Source organism: Cajanus cajan, chromosome 5 (genome assembly GCF_000230855.2).
Source record: "Cajanus cajan strain Asha chromosome 5, NIPB_CcT2T_4, whole genome shotgun sequence".
NCBI lineage: Eukaryota > Viridiplantae > Streptophyta > Magnoliopsida > Fabales > Fabaceae > Cajanus > Cajanus cajan.
The window spans coordinates 43,253,904-43,276,097 of record NC_138521.1 but is presented as its reverse complement, the minus strand read 5'-3'; the positions used below and the strand labels follow the sequence as shown (position 1 = coordinate 43,276,097).

Below are 22,194 nucleotides of genomic sequence, written 5' to 3'. Positions count from 1 at the left end.
ATTTTAAAAGTTTTTTTTTAGTATTCTGAAAAGTACTTTTTGGAATAGTAAAATTAGTGTTTCGAAAAATACTTTTTTAAAATATTTTTTCACATAATTCTAGAATGTTCTTTCAGAAACACTACAATAAATTTAGTATTCCAGAAAGTACTTTCTAAATGTATGTAAAAAATACAATTTAGGAAAGCTTTTTCCAAAATAGTGAAAGAAAGTACTTTTTAAAACAGTAATTTCACTATTCTAAAAAGTACTTTTCGAAAAACTAAAATTAATGTTTTGGAAAATATATTTTGAAACACTAAATTTATGTTATTTTTTCCATAAGTATGTCCAAGGAATAAGCTAGAAAAAATAAGAACATGTGAATGTCAAGGAAGGGAGAGGAATGAGGTGTGTGAAACGAGAGAAAGTGCTTTGAGAAAAAAAAACACGCATCTGACTCGATACCTTCGAAACTCTTGAGGAGGTCTCAAATGCCTACAACACTGTTACACACCAATTTTGTGGTCCTATGTGAAAACTAAAAGAGAGAGAATTGGGTAACAATGTGAAAATTGAAAGAGGAAGAGGGTAGTGTGAAATCCAAAATAACTAAAACTACGTACTAAAATAGGTGGAAGTTAGGAGAAGTTAAGAGGATGCATGTAAAAACTAAAAGGAAAAGGGAAGAAGGTGTGTGAAAAAAAGTATTAAATTTAACATTGGAGATGTAAAATTAAAAAATTAGAAAATAAAAAAATTTCAAGGTATTTTAGGGATTTACTTATAAATAAAAAGGAAAAGGGGTGTATTTATATTAAAAAAAATGAGGTGTATATATTATGAGTCATAAAAAATGGTACGAAGCATCCACCATCGACAATAGTGACTAATCTCCATAGAAAACCATGGGTGTACACAAGGTTAGGATTTAAACCCTAGACATCTTGATTAAGAGACACAAATTGCTATCACTAATGTCCAATGTTGGTAATCAAGTAAATTTGGATGAACCTAGTAGGCCTACACTGCTGATGGACCCATAACTTTCAAGCCCAAAACTCAATAAATTTTGAAGTACGGTCAAGTGTTAAATATATGAGACTTCTAAATGAGACTTTGAACCATAATTTCCCATGTCATGGGAAACTAGCCTTCTATTAGACTCAACTTCTACTAATAAAATTAATAATAATAATAATAATAATAACAATAATAATAACAATAATAATAACAATAATAATAATGTTATGAATATTTAATGGTGGTTGTTCATTAATCCTGGTTATATTTTACCTTAATACTAGTACCTCATTTGTAATTGTTCATGACTATAAATAGGTTATCTCATTGTTGAAAATTTTGACACCCTGCACCCACTATACCATAATACACAAATAAATAAATTTGAATAGAAAACTTTATCATCATAAATCTCCAATGTTCAACATAGAAGGTATCACATTTTAATTTAAACAAAACAATTGAAATTATAATGAAAATGAAGAATTGTCTTAAAACATGACAATAGGAAGAAAATTCTTAACTAAACCCCGATGTGACATCCTATCAGAGCATAACTCATCTATTAAGACAAAGCCTCCTCGCCAATATCCTCAACATCGTGTTGAAGATCGCCTACAACAATATACAAGAAGAACAACATAAAACAACAGAGTGAAAAACATTAAACTCTAGCTCATGATGCAAAAATGTCACCAGATAGTTAAACATAAACATGCATACAACAAGACATAACATACACAGATAAACGTCATCATCACACTTGGTTCATTCACAACATATTATCATGCATGTAGTGTAAGTAAAAGTATCATACATCACACTTGTGCATTACTGCTAGCAATACATGTAGAGTAGCCTAGGATAACATGTCAGGTCACACCCTCTACACACTCTCACTAGGAGGACATACTACCAAGATCTGGTCAGTATAGTTAAGTCGTGCAAGATACATCACATGCACACAAAGGGTGAGATTGGGACATCCAAAATCAAGTTATCCTCGAGGACTCATCTCAAAGATTTTACACAATAGGTTCTTCCTTAGTGATGTATTCCATATCATACCCTTAAAACACTTTTATTCATATGACGCATATCAAATAGACTCTATGCATTATCATATCACATTATCACATCATTTCACTATCAATTGTTCTCAATATAACAATTAACAATTCAATTATATCAATTAAACATTAGGAATCAATGGCATAAGGGATCACATCACTACAACTCATACATAGCTCACAATCATATCAATAGCATTCTAACATACCATAACTCGTTATCATCATTAATTAGTATAATGATTACACATGTTTGCAGTTCAAAACAACAATTACACAACTTCATCTTTTAAACCTCTAGATAAATTTATATGAGATTGTCTAATCATATGTTAACACCTCTATCATAGTTATCAAGATAAAATCATTATGAGATCGTTTAATCATAACATTTTTTTTAAGTGATTAGCTTGTTTGGATCAAGGTAAAAATTTGCTCCAAGTGAGTGTTACTCGAAACTCTTTATCTAGATTTGCTTGAGTGATCTTGAGGTTGCTTGAAGTGAAATTAATTCGCTTAGACCAAGACTATGGTCGTTTGAAGTGAAATATGACAGTCTTGAATGTGAAATTATACTGTTGATGGATTTCTAACCTTCCCTACAATATTCCCTAACATCTCCAACCCAAATCCAATTGGTAAGAACACTCTATAGGTTATCTTACACTTCTAAAAGCCACGATTTACACATATATACATATTAAAGTCATCTCCTCATACAACTATTAATGCATTACTATAAAGTTTCCCATAGGAACCTATAGGAACACCAAAATGTACAATTAGAAGCCAAACTCAAAAATTACCAACACATACATACTAATTACATTAATGAAAACATATAAGGAGAAACAAAAAAGATAAAAGGACACATTTGGAGAAAACCTTCATACATAGACATACAACAAAGATAAGATTAGGAGCCAATCTCACTACCCAACATACATCCCTAAACCCAAAGCGAGGCTTCTCACTCCCCTCTTACCTTAACGAGTGCTAAAAGATAAATGTAGATTTCCACATTATTCTCCTACGAGTTTTGGTTCTCCTTCCCGTTCTTTAAAGTGTACATGTATTATGAAAAATAAGAAGCCTAAAAATAAAAGAACTATCGTAACCTCTTTTTTAAAATTTTAATCCAAACTTAACCCTTCAGTAAAAGTACTTTAACCATAGTTCTCTTTTCTTTTCCCTCAAATATTAAAAATTATAAATAAATAAATAATAAATCAAATAAACATATTTCTCCCAACAATTTCCTATTAGAGCATAATCCATCTATTAGGACTAAGTCTTATCATCAATATCCTCAACATCATACTGAAGATTACATGCAACAACATACAAAAAGAACAACACAAAATAAGGGAGTGAGAAACATCTCACTCTATCTCACAGTGTAGGAATGTCACTAGATAGCCAAACACAATCAAGCATACAACAAGAAATAACATGCACAGATAAGTGTCATCATCACACTTGGTTCATTCATAGCATAATAAACAATAACAGGTGATATTATCATACATTATGCAATAATCATGGACTACATATTATCATGCATGTGGCACCAGTAAAAACATCACAAATCACACTTGTGCATTGTCACTAGCAATACACATAGAGTAGCTAGGAGTACATGTCGAGTCACACCTTCTACGCACTTTCACTAGGAGGAGATATTAGTAGGATCTGGTAGATAAAGGGCAAGACTGAGACTTTCAAATCAAGTTATCCCCAAGGATTAATCTCCAAGATTTTACACAAGAGGCCTTCCCTATCAATGTATTCCATATTGTACCCCAAAAATACTTTTATGCATATGATGCATGTCAAATAGACTCTTTAGCAATTAACAATTCAATTATATCTAACCAATGGCATAAGGGATGACATCACTACAACTTATACATAGTTCACAATTATATCAATAACATACTCATATACCATAACTCGTTATCATCATTAATTAGTACAATGATTACACATGTTCCTAATTCAACACAATAATTACACAACATCATCTTATACACCTCAAGATAAAATCATTATGAGATCATCTAATCATATGGTAGCACCTTGATCATAGTTACTAAGAGATCAATGTTACTAAACATTGAAATCAATAGCTTAACTAGCCTAATAGCCTTATCAATATCACACATTAAGTCCTTACTTATCACTATCATCAAAATACCTCAAGTCGTTAACAATTAAGTTACATCATAACTTATTAAAAAATAAGTTCTCCCATGATTTATTTTTCCTAGACATTGATATAGGTGCCTCAAATCTTGCGTAAGATCAAACACTTGTAGGGTAAAGTTATTCATCATCACCATATTCATAAACTACACATTCATAACTTAATATTTTAAGATATTGGGTGGTCCAAACACCTTATCTCGAGCTATATATATGTTATTATATCCAACTTCTATGTTGACTTCAAGAGCTATTTATGAAATACTATTTTTAAAAAATACAAAACTAGATCATTTTAGCCTAAATATGATAGTTTGACCTTTACTCACTAATTTAATCATGAATTGAGTTACAGACCTTATTTTTAAGTGATTTTAATGATATCTGAAAGATAGCATCTAGGACTACCATTTTTATGAAGACCACGAAAGGCATTGCGTCCATGTACTCACTTAAGCAAGCCAATCTTTTGCTTAAATGAGATTAGCATGCTCATAGTGAGCATTGAGTGATTAGCTCGCTTGGAGTGAGGTAAGAATTCACTCGAAGCAATTGCTACTTAAAACTTTGTATCAATACTCACTTGAGAGAGCTTGAGGTCGCTTAAAGTGAAATTAATTCACTTAGAGTGAGACCAAGGTCGCTTGAAACACAATACGATAGTCCCAAATGCGAAATTATACTATTCATGGATTTCTAACCTTCCCTACACCATTCTCTAACTCCTCCAACCTAAATCTAATTGTAAGAACACTTCATAGATTATGTTACACTTCTAAAAGACACAATCTATAGATAAATACATACTCAAGCCATCTTCTCATACAACTAGTAAAACATTTTCTTAGGGTTTCCTACAAAAACCTATAGAAACCAAAATATACAATTACAAGCCAAACTAAAAAATTACCAACACATATATACTAATTACATCAACCAGAACCTACAAGTAGAAATAGAAAAGATAAAAAGACACATTTAGAGAAAACTCCTCATACATAAACATGCAATAGAGATAAGATTACACCTAGAGTGAGATTTCTCACTTCTCCTTACTCTAATGAGTGCTAATAGAGGAACGTGGATCTCCGAGGTATTCTTCTATGAGCTCTTATTCTTTTTCCCATTTTTTAGAGCGTATGTGTAATATGAAAAATGAAAAGTCTAAAAACAAAACCTATCATAACCTTTTTTTTTTAAATCTTAACCAACACTTAATCCTTTAGTAAAAATAATTTAACCATAATTCTCTTTTTCCTTTCCCTCAAATATTAAAACTTATAAAAAAATAATATACCAAATAAACATATTTCTCCCAACCCAAATAATTATAAAAAATATAATAATTAATAATTAACAAATATATAATATATAAAATAACCCAAATAATATTTTCTTTCCTTTCTCTCCACCACTTCTATCTTACAATATATAGTTTTATGTTGATTCCCATAACATGTTATCAACACGATAGTCTTTTCTCCATTGGTGTTGTAACCTATAAGAAAAAATTATGAAGAATTTTCTAGAAAAAAAATTCATATTTCGAGGTTAGTTATTATATCTCTGATCATATTCTATCTCTAATCATATTTTTTGTATTATGTATTTGTAGAATATTTATATTATTTATGATTGTAAAATTTATTTAAATATAATTCTTCTTAAAGACAAAATTAAGAATGTAAATTATAAGAATATTTTTATAATGATTTAAAATACATTGTTAAATAAAGAAATTTTAATAATATTTTTTGTCACAAAAAGTGGGAAAATGGTACAAAAAATTAAAACAAAAGAATAATTTTTTTCACTAGAAGTGAGAAAATAATATGAAAGTGAAAAAGAAAATAATTTTCATCAAAAGTGAAACAATTGTTCAAAAAGTGAAAAAGAAAAGGATGGATAAACTAAAAAAAAAATGTTATAAATATATTATATTATGTTTGATCCTTTGATTTAAATAAGGGCACCACCAGAAGTGGAATAGTTTTGTCAAGGTCAAAGTTATAATATTGAATGATTTGGGACCCTTATAAGAATTATGGGTAGTGAAGTGATCCCCAAGTCTCTTTGTGATTTCTTGAAGGCGTTATGGGTATTCTTATGTTTATAATTTGATACTATTCATGATTGAATTGATTGAAATAATTGGCTTGTTATGTGATTGAACTCCTTTGTTGAGTTATTGAACCTTAAAGAGTTTGGTTTCAAAATCCTATTTACAGAGAAAAGAAAACACTAGGAAAAAGGGGGGGGGTTGAATATTATTACTCAAAAACTCCCACTTTTCACAGAGCAATGAAGTGGTAATGTAGCATATATGAGAGGGCAAATGAAGCAAAGAATAAACTCATAGATTTATACTGATTCATCTCAATCACTAAGATTATGTCCAGTTCTTGATCCAACCAGATCAATTTTCATTATCTTATCAAAGATACAAGTATTCTTTACTAAGCTGCTTCTAGCTCAACTCTAAATTTTCTTTGAATTGCCTCTTCAAGTAGCTACCCAAGTATTCTTTTTACACAAAGCTTCATTAGGTTTCAACGCCAAGTATTCTTTTATAGACAAGCCTCTCCAAACTCAAACGAGTATTCTTTTATAGACAAGTATTTCTAGGCTCAAACCTAATAACTTAAAGTTGCAAAAATGATTATAGAAAGAATGAAGAAATAATTTCATTCTAGATTGTTGTCACTTTTTTTCTGAACTTTACACTTCCTTTTATAAGGCTTTAATGAAGATGACTATTCCAAATCCTTGAGCTTCTCTCATGACTTGTTTCGTCTGTCTTCACAATTTGCTTCTTCAAGAAAGAAGTGTTCGTTGGTGTAATAAATGTTTGCATTAAATACTTTCACCAAATTGTCACTTATTATTTAATCAAAGAAACTAATTATCACCTTTTAGCACCAAGTAGGTAGAATCATGCATGTCTTAGGACTTTGTAGTGATGAAACAACTTTTGACTATAGCTTTCCGTGTCTGCAAAGATCTAGTTGTCCTTTTCTGACACAAAATATGTCCTCTTTTTTTTCCTTTTTGTAGAACATTGGTACCAAAGAAGTATTTTTAAATTGGATCTATTAATAAATCATTCAAATGTAGTCAATTTCTTGTTTAGAGATTGTAAATGATAAAGATTTAATGCATATCTCTTTTTATGACTAAGGGTTTGTCTTATTCATTAACAAAATCTTCTTAATGTAACTTTTATCTTATACTAGGATTCGTCTTACTAACGAATTACGTGTCATTTTGAAAACTTTATTCTATTTATCAAAAATCTCTATGTTTGTTAACAAAAAACTTAATACTAGAGGTATCTAAGATTGTCTTTTTACCTAACACTATTGATAAAATTGGTATTAATATTTTCATAATGTTATACATCTATTATTTAAATTAATGGAGATCAACGCATATCAATCAAAATCATCTGATTATGATTTTTACAAGAATAATATAAATTTATGAAAATATGATCATTTTTATTTCCTTTTTATTCTTCTTATAGATTAAGCATTTATAGGGAGAACAAATTTCCTAATTTTTAAAATTATTTTTTTCCTTAAAGTCAACCCAAAAATTACATAAATATATTTTTATTGAATGATCTTTTAAATTATTTTATCATTTTGTTATTATACATTATAGTGAGAAAGATTCACTTGTTTTTTTTAATAAAAGAAAGATGAAAAAACTAAAAAGATATGATTTTTAAAAAAAAAAATGATTTCCTTGCATGATTGCTAGTAGTTGATTTTAATCTTTTATATTGTTTTTGTATCATTTGTTTTTCTACAATCCTTGATAGACTTTGATTCTTAATCCTCGTTATTATTCATCACCTCTAACACTACAATATATGCAAATACATTGCCAATGTTGACTTCATTTTAGTTCCATTGTATTCCATTCATGACATAATTCGAGATCTCTTTTTTTCACAAATTTCAAGTATCTAAATTCTTGTAGAACTTATTAATTATGTCAGAAAAGTCTTTTGGACTTTCAATATCCTTGATTTGACTGTCTTCCCTGTCGCCACCGGCCCGAAACGGGACTTCGGCATTCGCGAATGATGGTTGGACTCGTTTATTTGTTTAAAAATGTGGATTGCTAGAATGACTTATTCTCAAACTGAGACCTCGTCAAACGAGCAATTTTATTAAAAGGCTCACCAATCCATGTTAATCCCAAGCGGGACCCTCCATGGATTAGTGGTTTTCGCAAAAGGAGGGTTCATGGAGTCGCCACCAATGTTTTACTCAAAACATTGGAAAAAGAAGTTTAAGGCAATCGATTAAAAATCGACTTCGGCCATTACAACCAGAGTCGGGTAAGGGAGTCGGTTACGCGTGGGGAAGGTGTTAGCACCCCACAGCGCCCCTTTCGGGTTCCCTATGACAGATTACTTTATAAATAACAGTGTAAAATTACTAAATTACCCTTATTTATTCTAAGCAATTATAAATTAACTATCTACATGATGACAGTTTAAATACACACAGAAAGCAGTAAAAGGAAGGACTTTAAGAAGAAACCTTTGAAGCGTGCTTTTATATATTTCAAGTAAAACTGGGAAGCTTTTTGGCGTTCCCTCGCTCTACAAGCCCGCTCGCTCCCTCCTATAAAATTTTGACTATGGAAATCCGGAGGATTTCCCTTCGACTAGGTTCGATCCTCAAGCAAAATGGCTCGGGGCTCAAGAACTTCGTCGGATCAACACTCCGAGTGATTTCTAGGGCAGAACACTGCTCAAAAACCCCAGAATACTCAAGGAGAGGGTTAAAACTATGTTCAAAAGTGTGAAATGACGTCCAATTGACGTCATATTTATAGGGAACAGGCCCAATACGGGCTACGGAATCAATACGGCCGTATTGAAATTTTTGAACTTCAATACGGCCGTATTGAGTTCAATACGGCCGTATTGAAATTCAGAAATTTCAATGCGCCCGTATTGAGTTCACTGCGGCTGTATTGAAGCTTCAATACGGCCGTATTGATTTCAGTACGGCCATATTGAAGTTTCAGAAACTTCAATACGCCGTATTGAGTTCACTGCGGCCATATTGAAGCTTCAATACGGCCGTATTAAGTTTAGTACGGCCGTATTGGGCTTCATTCCCTCCACTTCCTTATTTTAAGCTATTCTAAGACCTCTAGACCTACAGAGAACCCTCCTAGGGCCTTCCAGGAGTCCTTCTGGCTGATCTTCCTTCAGTCTTCGAGAGTCTTCAAGCTTTATTTCCGACCCGGACAATTTTAGGGGTCTACAGCTGCCCCCCCTTTACTTAGTCAAACGGCCTTTTGGTGTACCGATTGACAAGTAAAGGAGTTGACCCAATTGTCCGGGTAATGTGCCAACCTTCTGACTTGTAATGTCTTCTGGTGGAAAATTGTTGAGTAGCCTCTCCAGGTTGATGCATACCTCGGTGTTTCTGACAACCTTGGTAGTTGAGTACCGCCTCTCCAGGCCCTGCCTCTTAACATTCGGCAGTTGAGTATTGCCTCTCCAGGCCCTACCTCTTAACATTCAGCAGTTGAGTATTGCCTCTCCAGGCCCTGCCTCTTAACATTCAGCAGTTGAGTATTGCCTCTCCAGGCCCTGCCTCTTAACATTCAGCAGTTGAGTATTGCCTCTCCAGGCCCTGCCTCTTAACATTCAGTAGTTGAGTATTGCCTCTCCAGGCCCTGCCTCTTAACATTCAGCAGTTGAGTATTGCCTCTCCAGGCCCTGCCTCTTAACATTCAGCAGTTGAGTATTGCCTCTCTAGGCCCTGCCTCTTAACATTCAGCAGTTGAGTATTGCCTCTCCAGGCCCTGCCTCTTAACATTCAGCAGTTGAGTATTGCCTCTCCAGGCCCTGCCTCTTAACATTCAGCAGTTGAGTATTGCCTCTCCAGGCCCTGCCTCTTAACATTCAGCAGTTGAGTATTGCCTCTCCAGGCCTTGCCTCTTAACATTCAGCAGTTCCCGCCTCTTAACATTCGGCAGTTGAGTATCGCCTCTCCAGGCCCTGCCTCTCAACATGAGGTAGTTGAGTATCGCCTCTCCAGGCCCTGCCTCTCAACATGAGGTAGTTGAGTATCGCCTCTCCAGGCCCTGCCTCTTAACATTCAGCAGTTGAGTATTGCCTCTCCAGGCCCTGCCTCTCAACATGAGGTAGTTGAGTATCGCCTCTCCAGGCCCTGCCTCTCAACATGAGGTAGTTGAGTATCGCCTCTCCAGGCCCTGCCTCTCAACATGAGGCAGTTGAGTATAGTTTGTCTCCACAGTCCACAATGCTGCTTCGACGGTTTGTTTTTCTGATTTTGTGCCGCTGAGGGCTGGATAACGCAGGGATCCGTCTAGGGGATGTGCAGTCGTTCATAGGTTCCTGTGCCCCAACTTGCATTGCATTGTTGGTACCCATTGAGGAATTTCTGTTTCCTTGGGGTGTAGACACAGATGCTCTTCTTGAATTGAGCGATGCCTTATGTTTGGCTGACGTCCTTTGACGTTGGTGGAGTATCCCGGTTATCTTTATTCGGGTATCTCTTTTGGGTTTTCTGATTTTTGTCGCCTCTGTGTAGGCTGTTATCCACTGGGGGATTTTGTCGTTGATTTTGATTAGCCTCTTCTGTTAGGCAGATCATCTTGACGCTTGATGTTTGGCTAAGAGCCGGATTCCGCTTGGGGAATGATTATTGATCTTTTCAATTTTTTCTTTTTTTGAAAGAGTGCCTCTGAGTAGGCGACTGGGGATTTAGGGATCTTATGTATCCCAGAGTATTATTTAGGAAGCCTCTACAGGCTTAGACTCACTCAACGCCTGAGTTGGAGAGCTATCTTCACTGAGGAAGTTTAAGTCCTTTGACTTGGATATTCTGCTTGGGAGATCGTACTTCCATTGGGGATTTTGTCGATCTTGCTTTGATAGCTCTCGCTGGGGATTTGTTCCGTGAGCTCGAGTTGGGGTTTCTCTGGGGAGTATTATTTCTGCGAGCCTCTCCAGGCTCATTTATTCTGAGAGAGTATTATTTCTGCAAGCCTCTCCAGGCTTTAGTTATGATGAAAGAGTATTATTTCGGCGAGCCTCTCCAGGCTCAATTATTCTGAAGGAGTATTATTTCGGCAAGCCTCTCCAGGCTCAATTATTCTGCGGGAGTATTATTTAGGCAAGCCTCTCCAGGCTCAATTATTTTGCGGGAGTATTATTTCGGCAAGCCTCTCCAGGCTCAATTATTTTGAGAGAGTATTATTTCGGCAAGCCTCTCCAGGCTCAGTTATTTTGAGAGAGTATTATTTCGGCGAGCCTCTCCAGGCTCAATTATTCTGTACGAGTATTTTTTCGGCAAGCCTCTCCAGGCTCAGTTATTCTGTATGATTTGTTGGATTTTCTGTATTTTGCCCTTTTTTTCGATTTTGGCTTTTTCTGTGTTTTTGCCTTTTTTGTTGATTTTGGCTTTTTCTGTATTTTTGTTGATTTTGCCTTTTTTGTTGGTTTTGGCTTTTTCTGTACAGAAATGTCTCAGTTATTCTGAGAGAGTATTATTTCGGCGAGCCTCTCCAGGCTCAATTATTCTGAGAGTATTATTTCGGCGAGCCTCTCCAGGCTCAATTATTCTGTATGAGTATTGTTTCGGCAAGCCTCTCCAGGCTCAGTTATTTTGAGAGTATTCTTTCGGAAAGCCTCTCCAGGCTCAGTTATTCTGAGAGTATTCTTTCGGCAAGCCTCTCCAGGCTCAGTTATTCTGTATGACGCTGTTGATTTTCTGAATCTTTGCATTTTGTTTGCTGCTGTCATACACAAGCAATTTTTCTATTTTTCTATTTTATGTGGTTGCCTCATGACGAGGTCTTTGAAAATTTCTTTATGGCCAATACGGCCGCATCCATTTCAGTATGCCCGTATTGAATTGAAAATTTGTTCATAACCCTAATTTTGGTACGGGCGTACTGAACATGATACGGGCGTATTGTTTTTCTGAAGTTTATATTTTTTTGTTTTTTCAATAAACAGAGAATAAGTGATCTTCCAGTACACCTATCATCTGTATGCATGTATGCGGTATGATGCACCTAATTCTATTTGATTCATTTTTCAAAAGAATTAAACGATGCGTTTCTCTATTTGAATTTTGCCATTCCTCCAGACGGGCTGTGCATTGCCGATTTCTGTAACCGAGGAATGATGCGTGTTATTTTGGTGTCATCAACCAAATGATCCTTCCCTTCCTTTAAAAGATATGTCAACCCTCCTATTGACCACTATATCTCCATGTTTCCACTAGATTATTCAAAAATCGTTGGGACAAGAGAGAAAAGAAGGAAAGGATATATTTTCAAAAGTTTGTGTTTTAGAGGGGATTATTTTATTTTGAAAAATGGATTTTGTAAGAATGGCTTGGCCAATGGTAGGCTTAAGTGTTTAGGCTTGTTCGATTAAACACTTATGAAGTTAAGCACATCTTTGTTATTAATGATTGTGCTTTGACAACTTGGATAGCTTTTCTTAAGCCCCTTGTTGAATTCAATTGATGGTACCATCATGGATTTATTTTGTTTTTCTTTTTGACGGCCCTAACTTTTGCCTAAAACACCCATTTGTGGAGTTTTAGCGGGTCTTTTGCTCTTATTTTGTAACCCTAACTTTTGCCTAGGTCACCCTTTTGTGGGATTCCTAGCGGGTCTTTTGCTCTTATTTTGTAACCCTAACTTTTGCCTAGGTCACCCTTTTGTGGGATTCCTAGCGGGTCTTTTTGCTCTTATTTTGCATAGTCCCCTTTTTGGGTTTCCTGCCGAGCTTATTATCTTTAGGATTTCTTTATCCATGATGGCACTTATTGAGGCCAAGAAAAGGTGCTCCAAGTTGACACACACACTTCCACATAAAAATGATGTGGGTTTATTATTATTAAGATGATTTTAACCTCATTCATGTTTATTCAAACAGGGTTAAAATAATGTGGTCTAGAATTTTATTGCAAGCGAGAAAAGAAGCAATAAAGAATTAATGAAGAATGATTTTATTATAATCATAATGGAAACATGTGCCCTATCGAGGCTCGGGGGTCGGGCTGTCCCCGAGGAGTAATCTCTAATAGTCATCAGGTTTACATATCCCTATCAGAAGGAGAAGAACACTTGATGACGACAACCGGCCTTGACGCTTGTGAACCAGCCTTCCTAAAGATCCGGCTTAAAGAACGTCGAGAAGGATCTTGATTCCTCTTCGTTCTTTGATCTTTATTAGGGTCATATCCTAATCCTTGTTTCCCCGGATTATCCTTGATAACGGGTAGCTCCGGGATTCCTTGGGAGTCCTTGCCTAATCCTTGTCCTGGCAAGTATCCGTTCTTAGTGAGCATATGGGCTACCTTCTTCATTTCTCGGGGAAACGTCTCAACATTGGCAATTTCCAATGCTTGGAAGGCGGTTTCCAAAGCTTCCTCTGCTGCATCCACATAAGGTATGTTGGATGGCTTGCTGATGAGTATGTCATCTTCAGCTTGTACAGTCACCAGTTTGTCATCCACTATGAACTTGACTTTCTGGTGGAGCGTAGAAGGAATAGCTTTCGCATCATGAATCCAAGGTCGGCCGAGGAGACAGCTGTATGCGGGAGTAATGTCCATCACTTGGAATTCGACATTAAAGATAGTGGGTCCAATTTGGATTGGAAGATTGATCTCTCCCACCACTTTTCTTTTAGAGCCGTCGAAAGCTCGAACGATCATGTTGCTCGGGCGCATTTGGATTCCCTTGATTGCCACTTGCTCGAGCGCTCTTTTCGGCATTACGTTCAAGGAAGATCCATTATCTACCAAGACTTTAGCGATGTGATACTCCTTGCACTTTATAGAGATGTGCAAGGGCTTGTTGTGGTTTGATCCCTCGGCGAGGATTTCTTCATCGATGAAGGTGAGGTGATCATTAGCCTTGATGTGACTAACAATCCCCTCAAACTCGTCTTGGGAGATAGTGTGCGACACGTATGCCTCGGTCAAGACTTTCAACAGAGCTTGCCGATGCGGTTCGGAGCATAGGATCAACAACAACAGCGTAATCTTTGCTGGCGTCCTATGAAGTTGATCCACGATGGAGTACTCGCTCTGTCGGATAAATTTTAACAGCTTGTCAGTCTCCTCCTCGGATTCTTTTTCCTCGGTTTTCTTTTCTTCTTTTTCTTTATTCTTAGGGGCTTTATCATGAAGATCTTCGGGAGTGTAGATCCTGCCACTCCTAGTCATGCCCCCAAGTCCAGCGATGTTGGAGATATCGCTGTCGGCAGAAGAGTGGATGTCGTATATCCACGGCACAGCCTTATTTGATTTGCAAGGGAAAGGCCTTGGAACTGTGATCCTTAATGGTGTTGGACCTTCCCCTTTGTTTGTCTTGATTACCAACAACGGAGTTGACGTGTGCTCGCTTGGCGCGGTTGTTGGCTTACACTTGATAACGAACGGCGTGTGATCCATTCTTTGAATATACGCATCGATTATTTCTTTCTTTTTATTAATGTTTATTAATGGATTACTAGGAGAGATGTATGAATGACTCCTAGATCTCTCCATGATCTATATGCATGATATGAGATGATGAGGTTGAATATGCATGCATAGTGTTTATTCAACTAAGCATTATCATGTTTTTAGGATGTTCCTAAGATGATGCATGATATTGCTTGGTTTGGATAAATAACCCTTTTTTCTTTTTTTGGGTATTTTTTATTTTATATATTTTTTGTATTTTTTGGGTGAAAAGGGAAACTACCTATATGAATGTGATGAAGGTAGATGTTAACACCGTATAATGGAAGATTCTTATTCCTATTTATTCTTATTTTTAAAAGAATAGGAATGTTGTATGTTTAAAGAAATGCAATGTATGCTCAAACAATTTCACATAAACAATGCACAAACAATTCACTCATCCACGAACAGTCACGAGCGAATCACGAGGTAGGGGTATCCTGCAGAAAAGTGCATATTCAAGGTGGTTCTAACTGTTCTCACCGGTCTGAGGCCCCCAAGGTGCCCCCATTATAGGGACCCAATTCCTCTCATCGTAGGTCGATGGAAAGCTCCAACGCACCGTCGGACTCAAGTTCATGGTTATCACCTTGAGTGATGTTTTCCGACAACGGTCTACGGGCACCTATAGACCCATTCGACAACCGGCCGTACTAACATCCACTCCCTATGGTTAATCACTCATGCCCCCGGGTATAGAGGGAACTGTTGTGTGCAAAGGTTTGTGTACAGTTTGTATTTCAAACAATTGCGGAATTTAAACATACAACAGTTATTTAAAGCCATATAATAAATCATGTTATCATACAAGCAAGGGGTAACGAAGTAATTTTTAACTATTATTTGTTAAAAACAATCTGTCACTAAATGGGACTGACTCTCGAAGCTTCCCCAGTGGAGTCGCCATCTGTCGCCACCGGCCCGAAACGGGACTTCGGCATTCGCGAATGATGGTTGGACTCGTTTATTTGTTTAAAAATGTGGATTGCTAGAATGACTTATTCTCAAACTGAGACCTCGTCAAACGAGCAATTTTATTAAAAGGCTCACCAATCCATGTTAATCCCAAGCGGGACCCTCCATGGATTAGTGGTTTTCGCAAAAGGAGGGTTCATGGAGTCGCCACCAATGTTTTACTCAAAACATTGGAAAAAGAAGTTTAAGGCAATCGATTAAAAATCGACTTCGGCCATTACAACCAGAGTCGGGTAAGGGAGTCGGTTACGCGTGGGGAAGGTGTTAGCACCCCACAGCGCCCCTTTCGGGTTCCCTATGACAGATTACTTTATAAATAACAGTGTAAAATTACTAAATTACCCTTATTTATTCTAAGCAATTATAAATTAACTATCTACATGATGACAGTTTAAATACACACAGAAAGCAGTAAAAGGAAGGACTTTAAGAAGAAACCTTTGAAGCGTGCTTTTATATATTTCAAGTAAAACTGGGAAGCTTTTTGGCGTTCCCTCGCTCTACAAGCCCGCTCGCTCCCTCCTATAAAATTTTGACTATGGAAATCCGGAGGATTTCCCTTCGACTAGGTTCGATCCTCAAGCAAAATGGCTCGGGGCTCAAGAACTTCGTCGGATCAACTCTCCGAGTGATTTCTAGGGCAGAACACTGCTCAAAAACCCCAGAATACTCAAGGAGAGGGTTAAAACTATGTTCAAAAGTGTGAAATGACGTCCAATTGACGTCATATTTATAGGGAACAGGCCCAATACGGGCTACGGAATCAATACGGCCGTATTGAAATTTTTTAACTTCAATACGGCCGTATTGAGTTCAATACGGCCGTATTGAAATTCAGAAATTTCAATGCGCCCGTATTGAGTTCACTGCGGCTGTATTGAAGCTTCAATACGGCCGTATTGATTTCAGTACGGCCGTATTGAAGTTTCAGAAACTTCAATACGCCGTATTGAGTTCACTGCGGCCATATTGAAGCTTCAATACGGCCGTATTAAGTTTAGTACGGCCGTATTGGGCTTCATTCCCTCCACTTCCTTATTTTAAGCTATTCTAAGACCTCTAGACCTACAGAGAACCCTCCTAGGGCCTTCCAGGAGTCCTTCTGGCTGATCTTCCTTCAGTCTTCGAGAGTCTTCAAGCTTTATTTCCGACCCGGACAATTTTAGGGGTCTACATTCCCTTTTAAAATCCTTTTCTTAATCAAGAATTTCTTATCTTTAGAACCAACAAAGACATCAATATTGTTGGAGCATTAGCAATTGATATATATATATATATATATATATATATATATATATATATATATATATATATATGGTTTAACCATTCTTTTGGTTAAACTTTTGTAAATGAATTATCTTTTGAATTTTTAGTTTGCGTTGTTTAGTTTGAGGATGAAGATGATAATTCATTACAATTAATCTTCTATTTCCAATTGCATGTTTTCTCCTTCTAATGTTGGAAAAACTTTAAAATTAAAATTAACAAGTTGAGCCCTAAGTAAAACTCTTGTTGTTTATTCAACATATTTTAATATAGAAATAGTTTCATACCCAACCTATATTCTCAACCTTATTTGAGGATTCGTGTTGGCATATTGTGAGATAACAATTCAACAAATTCAAAAAGTTCTTAAATAAAAAATTTAAGGTTAGTTACCAATAATCAATTGCAAAGGGGACAACTTATGATAATTTGTTGGCTTGATCCAAATTATTAAACAAAATGCAAGATTGTATGTTCCCAATTAGACATTGGAAGTTTTGATCTCATGAGTGATAATCTTGCAATTAATTTTGGATGCTTAATAAATAAATTTGCAAGTCCATTTTATGTATGAACATATGCTACATGATGCTCAATATAAATTTTAATAGACTTACAATACTCATTAAAAACAAGATATGTAAATTCATCAGCATGATCAAAATGAATTTTCTGAATTGGATAATTAGGAAAAGGAACACTAAGTTGGATTAATTAAGGTAATAGTCTCACAAACATCAAGTTTCAAAGTGAAAACAAACAAACATGTGACCATCTAGTTGATGTATCAATTAAAACTATAAAATATCTTAATGATTCACATGATGGGTGTATTGATTCACAAATATCACCCCGAATTCATTCTAAAAATATAAGAGTTTTCTTCCAAATCTTTTTTTATTATGGTCAAATTATTAACTTCCATTGTATACAATCAAGTCAAGATAAATGATTAGATTAAAGAATCTTCTATCTCTTCAATAAGTATATTCACATAAATTTTCAATTATTTTTTGCATCATAATAGACTCATGATGGCCTAACTGGTCATGCAAAATTAATAACATTTATTTTAATCTGTAAACTTATGGTTTTAGACAATATTTATTTTAACTGTACTAATATATGTGTAATACAAACCATAGAGAAAAGATAATAATTTTTCCAATTCATTTTTTTTATTCAGTGAAGTCTTATATGATTTCAAGATACTTTACATTTCTTTCATTGTATATTTCAAGATACTTCACCAGGCCTTTGTTCCAAAGAGCTTTTCTAATAAAGTTTTAACGAAAAACATTCTCGAACAATGCACACACAAGGAGAGTGTTATGAATATTTAATGGTGGTTGTCCATTGTTACTATTTATATTTCACCCTAATACTATTACCTTATTTGTAACCAATTATGCCTATAAATAGGCTATCTCATCTATTTATAATATAAAACTTGAGCTATTTTGTATTACATTGGCACATCACTCTAAAATGTATCTAAAATGTTATCATGTCAGCAAAAATGCTTACGTATCATTCTATAATGTCTTTCTTATTCTTATATATCTCTACACCTGCAAACCCTATATCTTCATAGTCACAAAACTTAAATATTTGGATTAACTTTTTTAAACAAAGTCTCGCATCAAGCATATACATAACTCTTCCACTTGCGATAACTACATTTCATTGCCTCTATCGTCTTTCACCATTTACTCACTTCACTAGTGGAAAAAGTGGCTTTTACGTCTCCTAAATTACGTCGGAATGGGCAAAGACCGACGTTATAAAAACGCGGTGGCACAATCGTAAATAAACAGAAGATAATTTACGTCGGCCTGGTAGGGGTCCGACGTAAATTATCAGTTCTACGTCGGCTCTATACCTGCCCGACATAGAATTGATAATTTATGTCGGACCACTACCAGGCCGACGTAAATTATCTCCTGGTGCTACAAAACTCCCAATATTCAATATTCTCATATTCCCGAGCGCGCCTTCTACTCTCCTTCTACTCTCATATTGATTCTCATATTCTTGTACGTAAGTTTCGGAGGCCCTTGTTTGGACACATTGCTCTGAGTCTAAGTCCTTGAAGAGTCTGCACTGAGGTAACTTTCATTCTCATATTCTTCCCATTATTTTGTTTATTTTTGTGTTTTACGTTCATCTGGAACAACCCGTTCTGCAAGGAGAACGGCCCGTTCTGCTGGAATTTTTGTTCTTGTAATTTGTTGATCTGGAACGGCCCGTTCTAATTTCAGTACGGGCCGTTCCAGATGCATTAAAGAAGAGACTTTTTTAGGCATTGACCTTTAGTTTACCATCCATTCTGTTTGTGTATTATTTGTTTTTTTATTAGTTATTATGTTGCTATATTGTTATTATGTTTTAGGCATTGACCTTTAGTTTACCATCCATTCTGTTTGTGTATTATTTGTTTTTTTATTAGTTATTATGTTGCTATATTGTTATTATGTTTTAGGCATTGACCTTTAGTTTACCATCCATTCTGTTTGTGTATTATTTGTTTTTTTATTAGTTATTATGTTGCTATATTGTTATTATGTTTTTTACTTTATTTGTCTATTCAGTTAATTCATTGTTTTAATAATGAGAGTTTAATTTTTTCAGGATTATGGAGGATTCTGGGTCTGGCAGTGGAAGGAGGGAAGGTAGATCTGTCACCCGATTGTCTAGGTTGACAGCTGGGCGCATTGCCAAGGAGAGGACATCGGTTGAGGTGGATCCTCGTTCTGGCAAGGCATCAGGCCCAAATGCTGCCAAGTTTAAGAGCTATTTGGGAGTCCTAGCTCGACGACATGTTTCCATTATCATTCCATCATGGGATGACGTTCAGGAGGTTGACAAGAACCTCATGTGGCAGGATATTCAGGTATATACTTTCACATCCCTTGAATATTATATAACTTAAATACATTATTTATTAATTGTTGTTATTTTCATAGCAAAATTTTGACATTCCCAATACTGAGGTCATGAGGAGGAAGATGTTATCTGCCCTGGCCACCAGGTGGAGAGACTTCAAGACTTTCTTGACACGGGAGTATGTATTTGGAGAGCGACAAAATGAGACTCCCTGTCTAAAGTACCAGATCACTGATGAGGAGTGGATGCAATTTCGTGCCACTCGATTGGACCCTTCGTGGCAGGTTAGTTATTGATAACTCTTACATTGACACAAATACTTAAGGTATATTTTAATTAATCTTATTTTCTTTTTTGTATTATTGCAGGCTAAAAGAATAGCTGCCCAAGAACGACAGGCCAAGAATGATGCACCCCATGTATTGTCAAGAGGGGGATATGAAAGAAAAAAAAAGGGAATGAAGAAGGCTAGGGCAGAGGCAGCAGGGGTTGAGTCTGCTGACCGTGTGGAGTCACCTCCCCTCTATGAGATGTGGATAGCAACCCGGACAAAATCAGATGGGCAAATGACTTCTGAGTCTGCAAGGGTCGTTGCGGATAAAATAGTAAGTAAAAATATACAAACTAACACTCTGCATTTCAACTCATTTAATTCATAAGTGTAGTTTAGGGTATACTTATTGTTAATATGTTGTAGGAGGGTTTAGTTGAGCAGAGCACCCAGGGCTCATTTTTTTTCGATGGTCGGAATGATATCCTCACAACGGCCATAGGAAGGCCAGAGCACGGAGGCCGTGTGCGTGGTGTTGGTGGTTCTTGGAGCCACCGAGATTTCTTTGGTGCCCGATCATCGAGGAGCACTGTTGACTCTTGCAGTCAAGAGGTTATGCAGAGATTGGAGCAGAGATTGGAGAGTCAGTTTGAAGAGAGATTGAAGAATATTCAAAAACAGTTTGAACAGAAGTTTGAACTTTTGGCTCGTTCTTAGCAACAGACTGCAGTTGCTCATGATGGTGTTCGAGTCAGCACTAAAGGGAGTTGTGCTGCTCCAAATCCCTCACCGGATCAGACTCACACTGATGTACCAAACCAGTGTGAGTTATATGTTGAGGATGACCCCCCACGGTTAGTGGCTTTTGGCCGAGTATTTGAGGGTGGCTCAACCATCCATGGTGTCCCTCTACAGCCAGTCTGGACACGGGTTGTGGTTGACCAAGTTCAAGATGCTGCTGCTCCAGTGCCTTTGCCCAATACAGAGGTTCAACTAGTGGGGCAGGCAACCGACATATTCTTAGCTTGGCCAAAACGTTTGGTCATGCCGTTTTTAGCACGGGCAAAGGTAATTATATTATTGCTCTTTTATATTCTTATAATTCTATTATTGTTTAACTAATTTTCATTATTTCTTTAGGATTTTATCAATCGTGGTAAGGAGGTCATCAGAGAACCTCATGTTGATGATGCTGATATCGCAGAAGCTGAGGGTGATCCCATATATAAGCTTCTAATCATATTACCACGATTAAAGAAGAAACCAATTCAATTGCAGTGGGACATTAGAGTTTTTGGAGTTGATAGCTCTGATGTTCCACTATACATATCTTTGCCTGATGCATTAGAGATTGTTGGGGGAAACTCCATGTTAAATATATCTATCATACAACTGTGGGCCATGTAAGTCATATTTTCTTTTATGAGTCTAAATTTACAATAATTACATTTAACTTATAATAATTATTTGTGTTAGGTACATGGACAAATTGAGTGTGGAGCAAGGACAAGTAGAAGTATATGGATTTATTGAGCCTCAATCAATCCAAAAATCAGGAAACACTCAGGTCCAGATCCAGCAATATATGCAAACATGGATGAGTGACTCAAGAAGAGATATATACATGGCTCCATACATTGACGGGTTAGTTTTTTAATTGGTTTTTTAATCATGGTAATTTTATAACTAATTTGTTTGTCTTACAATGTAGGTCCCATTAGCAGTTAATGGTAATCATTCCTAAGGAATACACCGTGGTGTGGTTTTGTTCACTACATCGAAAACCAAGCCACGAAATTAAATGCCAATTACAAGGGTAACTAAATTTTTCATTATGTTTTAAAACTGTAATTATATATATTGGCTAACATTTGTTTTTATTTCAATTAATTAGAATCGTGTCTAGAGCTAATATATTAAGTGGAAGAGGCAGATCATCAAAGTCATTGCATTTCATATGCCCTAAGGTTAGCAAATTAATTCATACAGT

At 35.9% G+C, this 22,194-nt stretch overlaps 1 protein-coding gene across 1 annotated transcript; it reads left to right on the top strand.

Moving 5' to 3' along the window:
* The first annotated feature begins 17,337 nt into the window (after positions 1-17,337).
* Positions 17,338-21,523, top strand: LOC145958315 (uncharacterized). Its single transcript, XM_083075243.1, has 2 exons — positions 17,338-19,940; positions 20,014-21,523. Exons 1-2 carry the CDS (start codon positions 19,683-19,685, stop codon positions 20,227-20,229), a joined length of 474 nt encoding a protein of 157 aa, XP_082931369.1. The 5' UTR covers positions 17,338-19,682; the 3' UTR covers positions 20,230-21,523.
* Positions 21,524-22,194: the final 671 nt, after the last annotated feature.

Coding starts and splice junctions, on each gene's coding strand:
- LOC145958315 (XM_083075243.1), top strand. CDS start 19,683: ATGGAGGATTCTGGGTCTGGCAGTGGAAGGAGGGAAGGTAGATCTGTC. Junction 19,941..20,013: donor TCATGTGGCAGGATATTCAG/GTATATACTTTC, acceptor TTATTTTCATAG/CAAAATTTTGACATTCCCAA.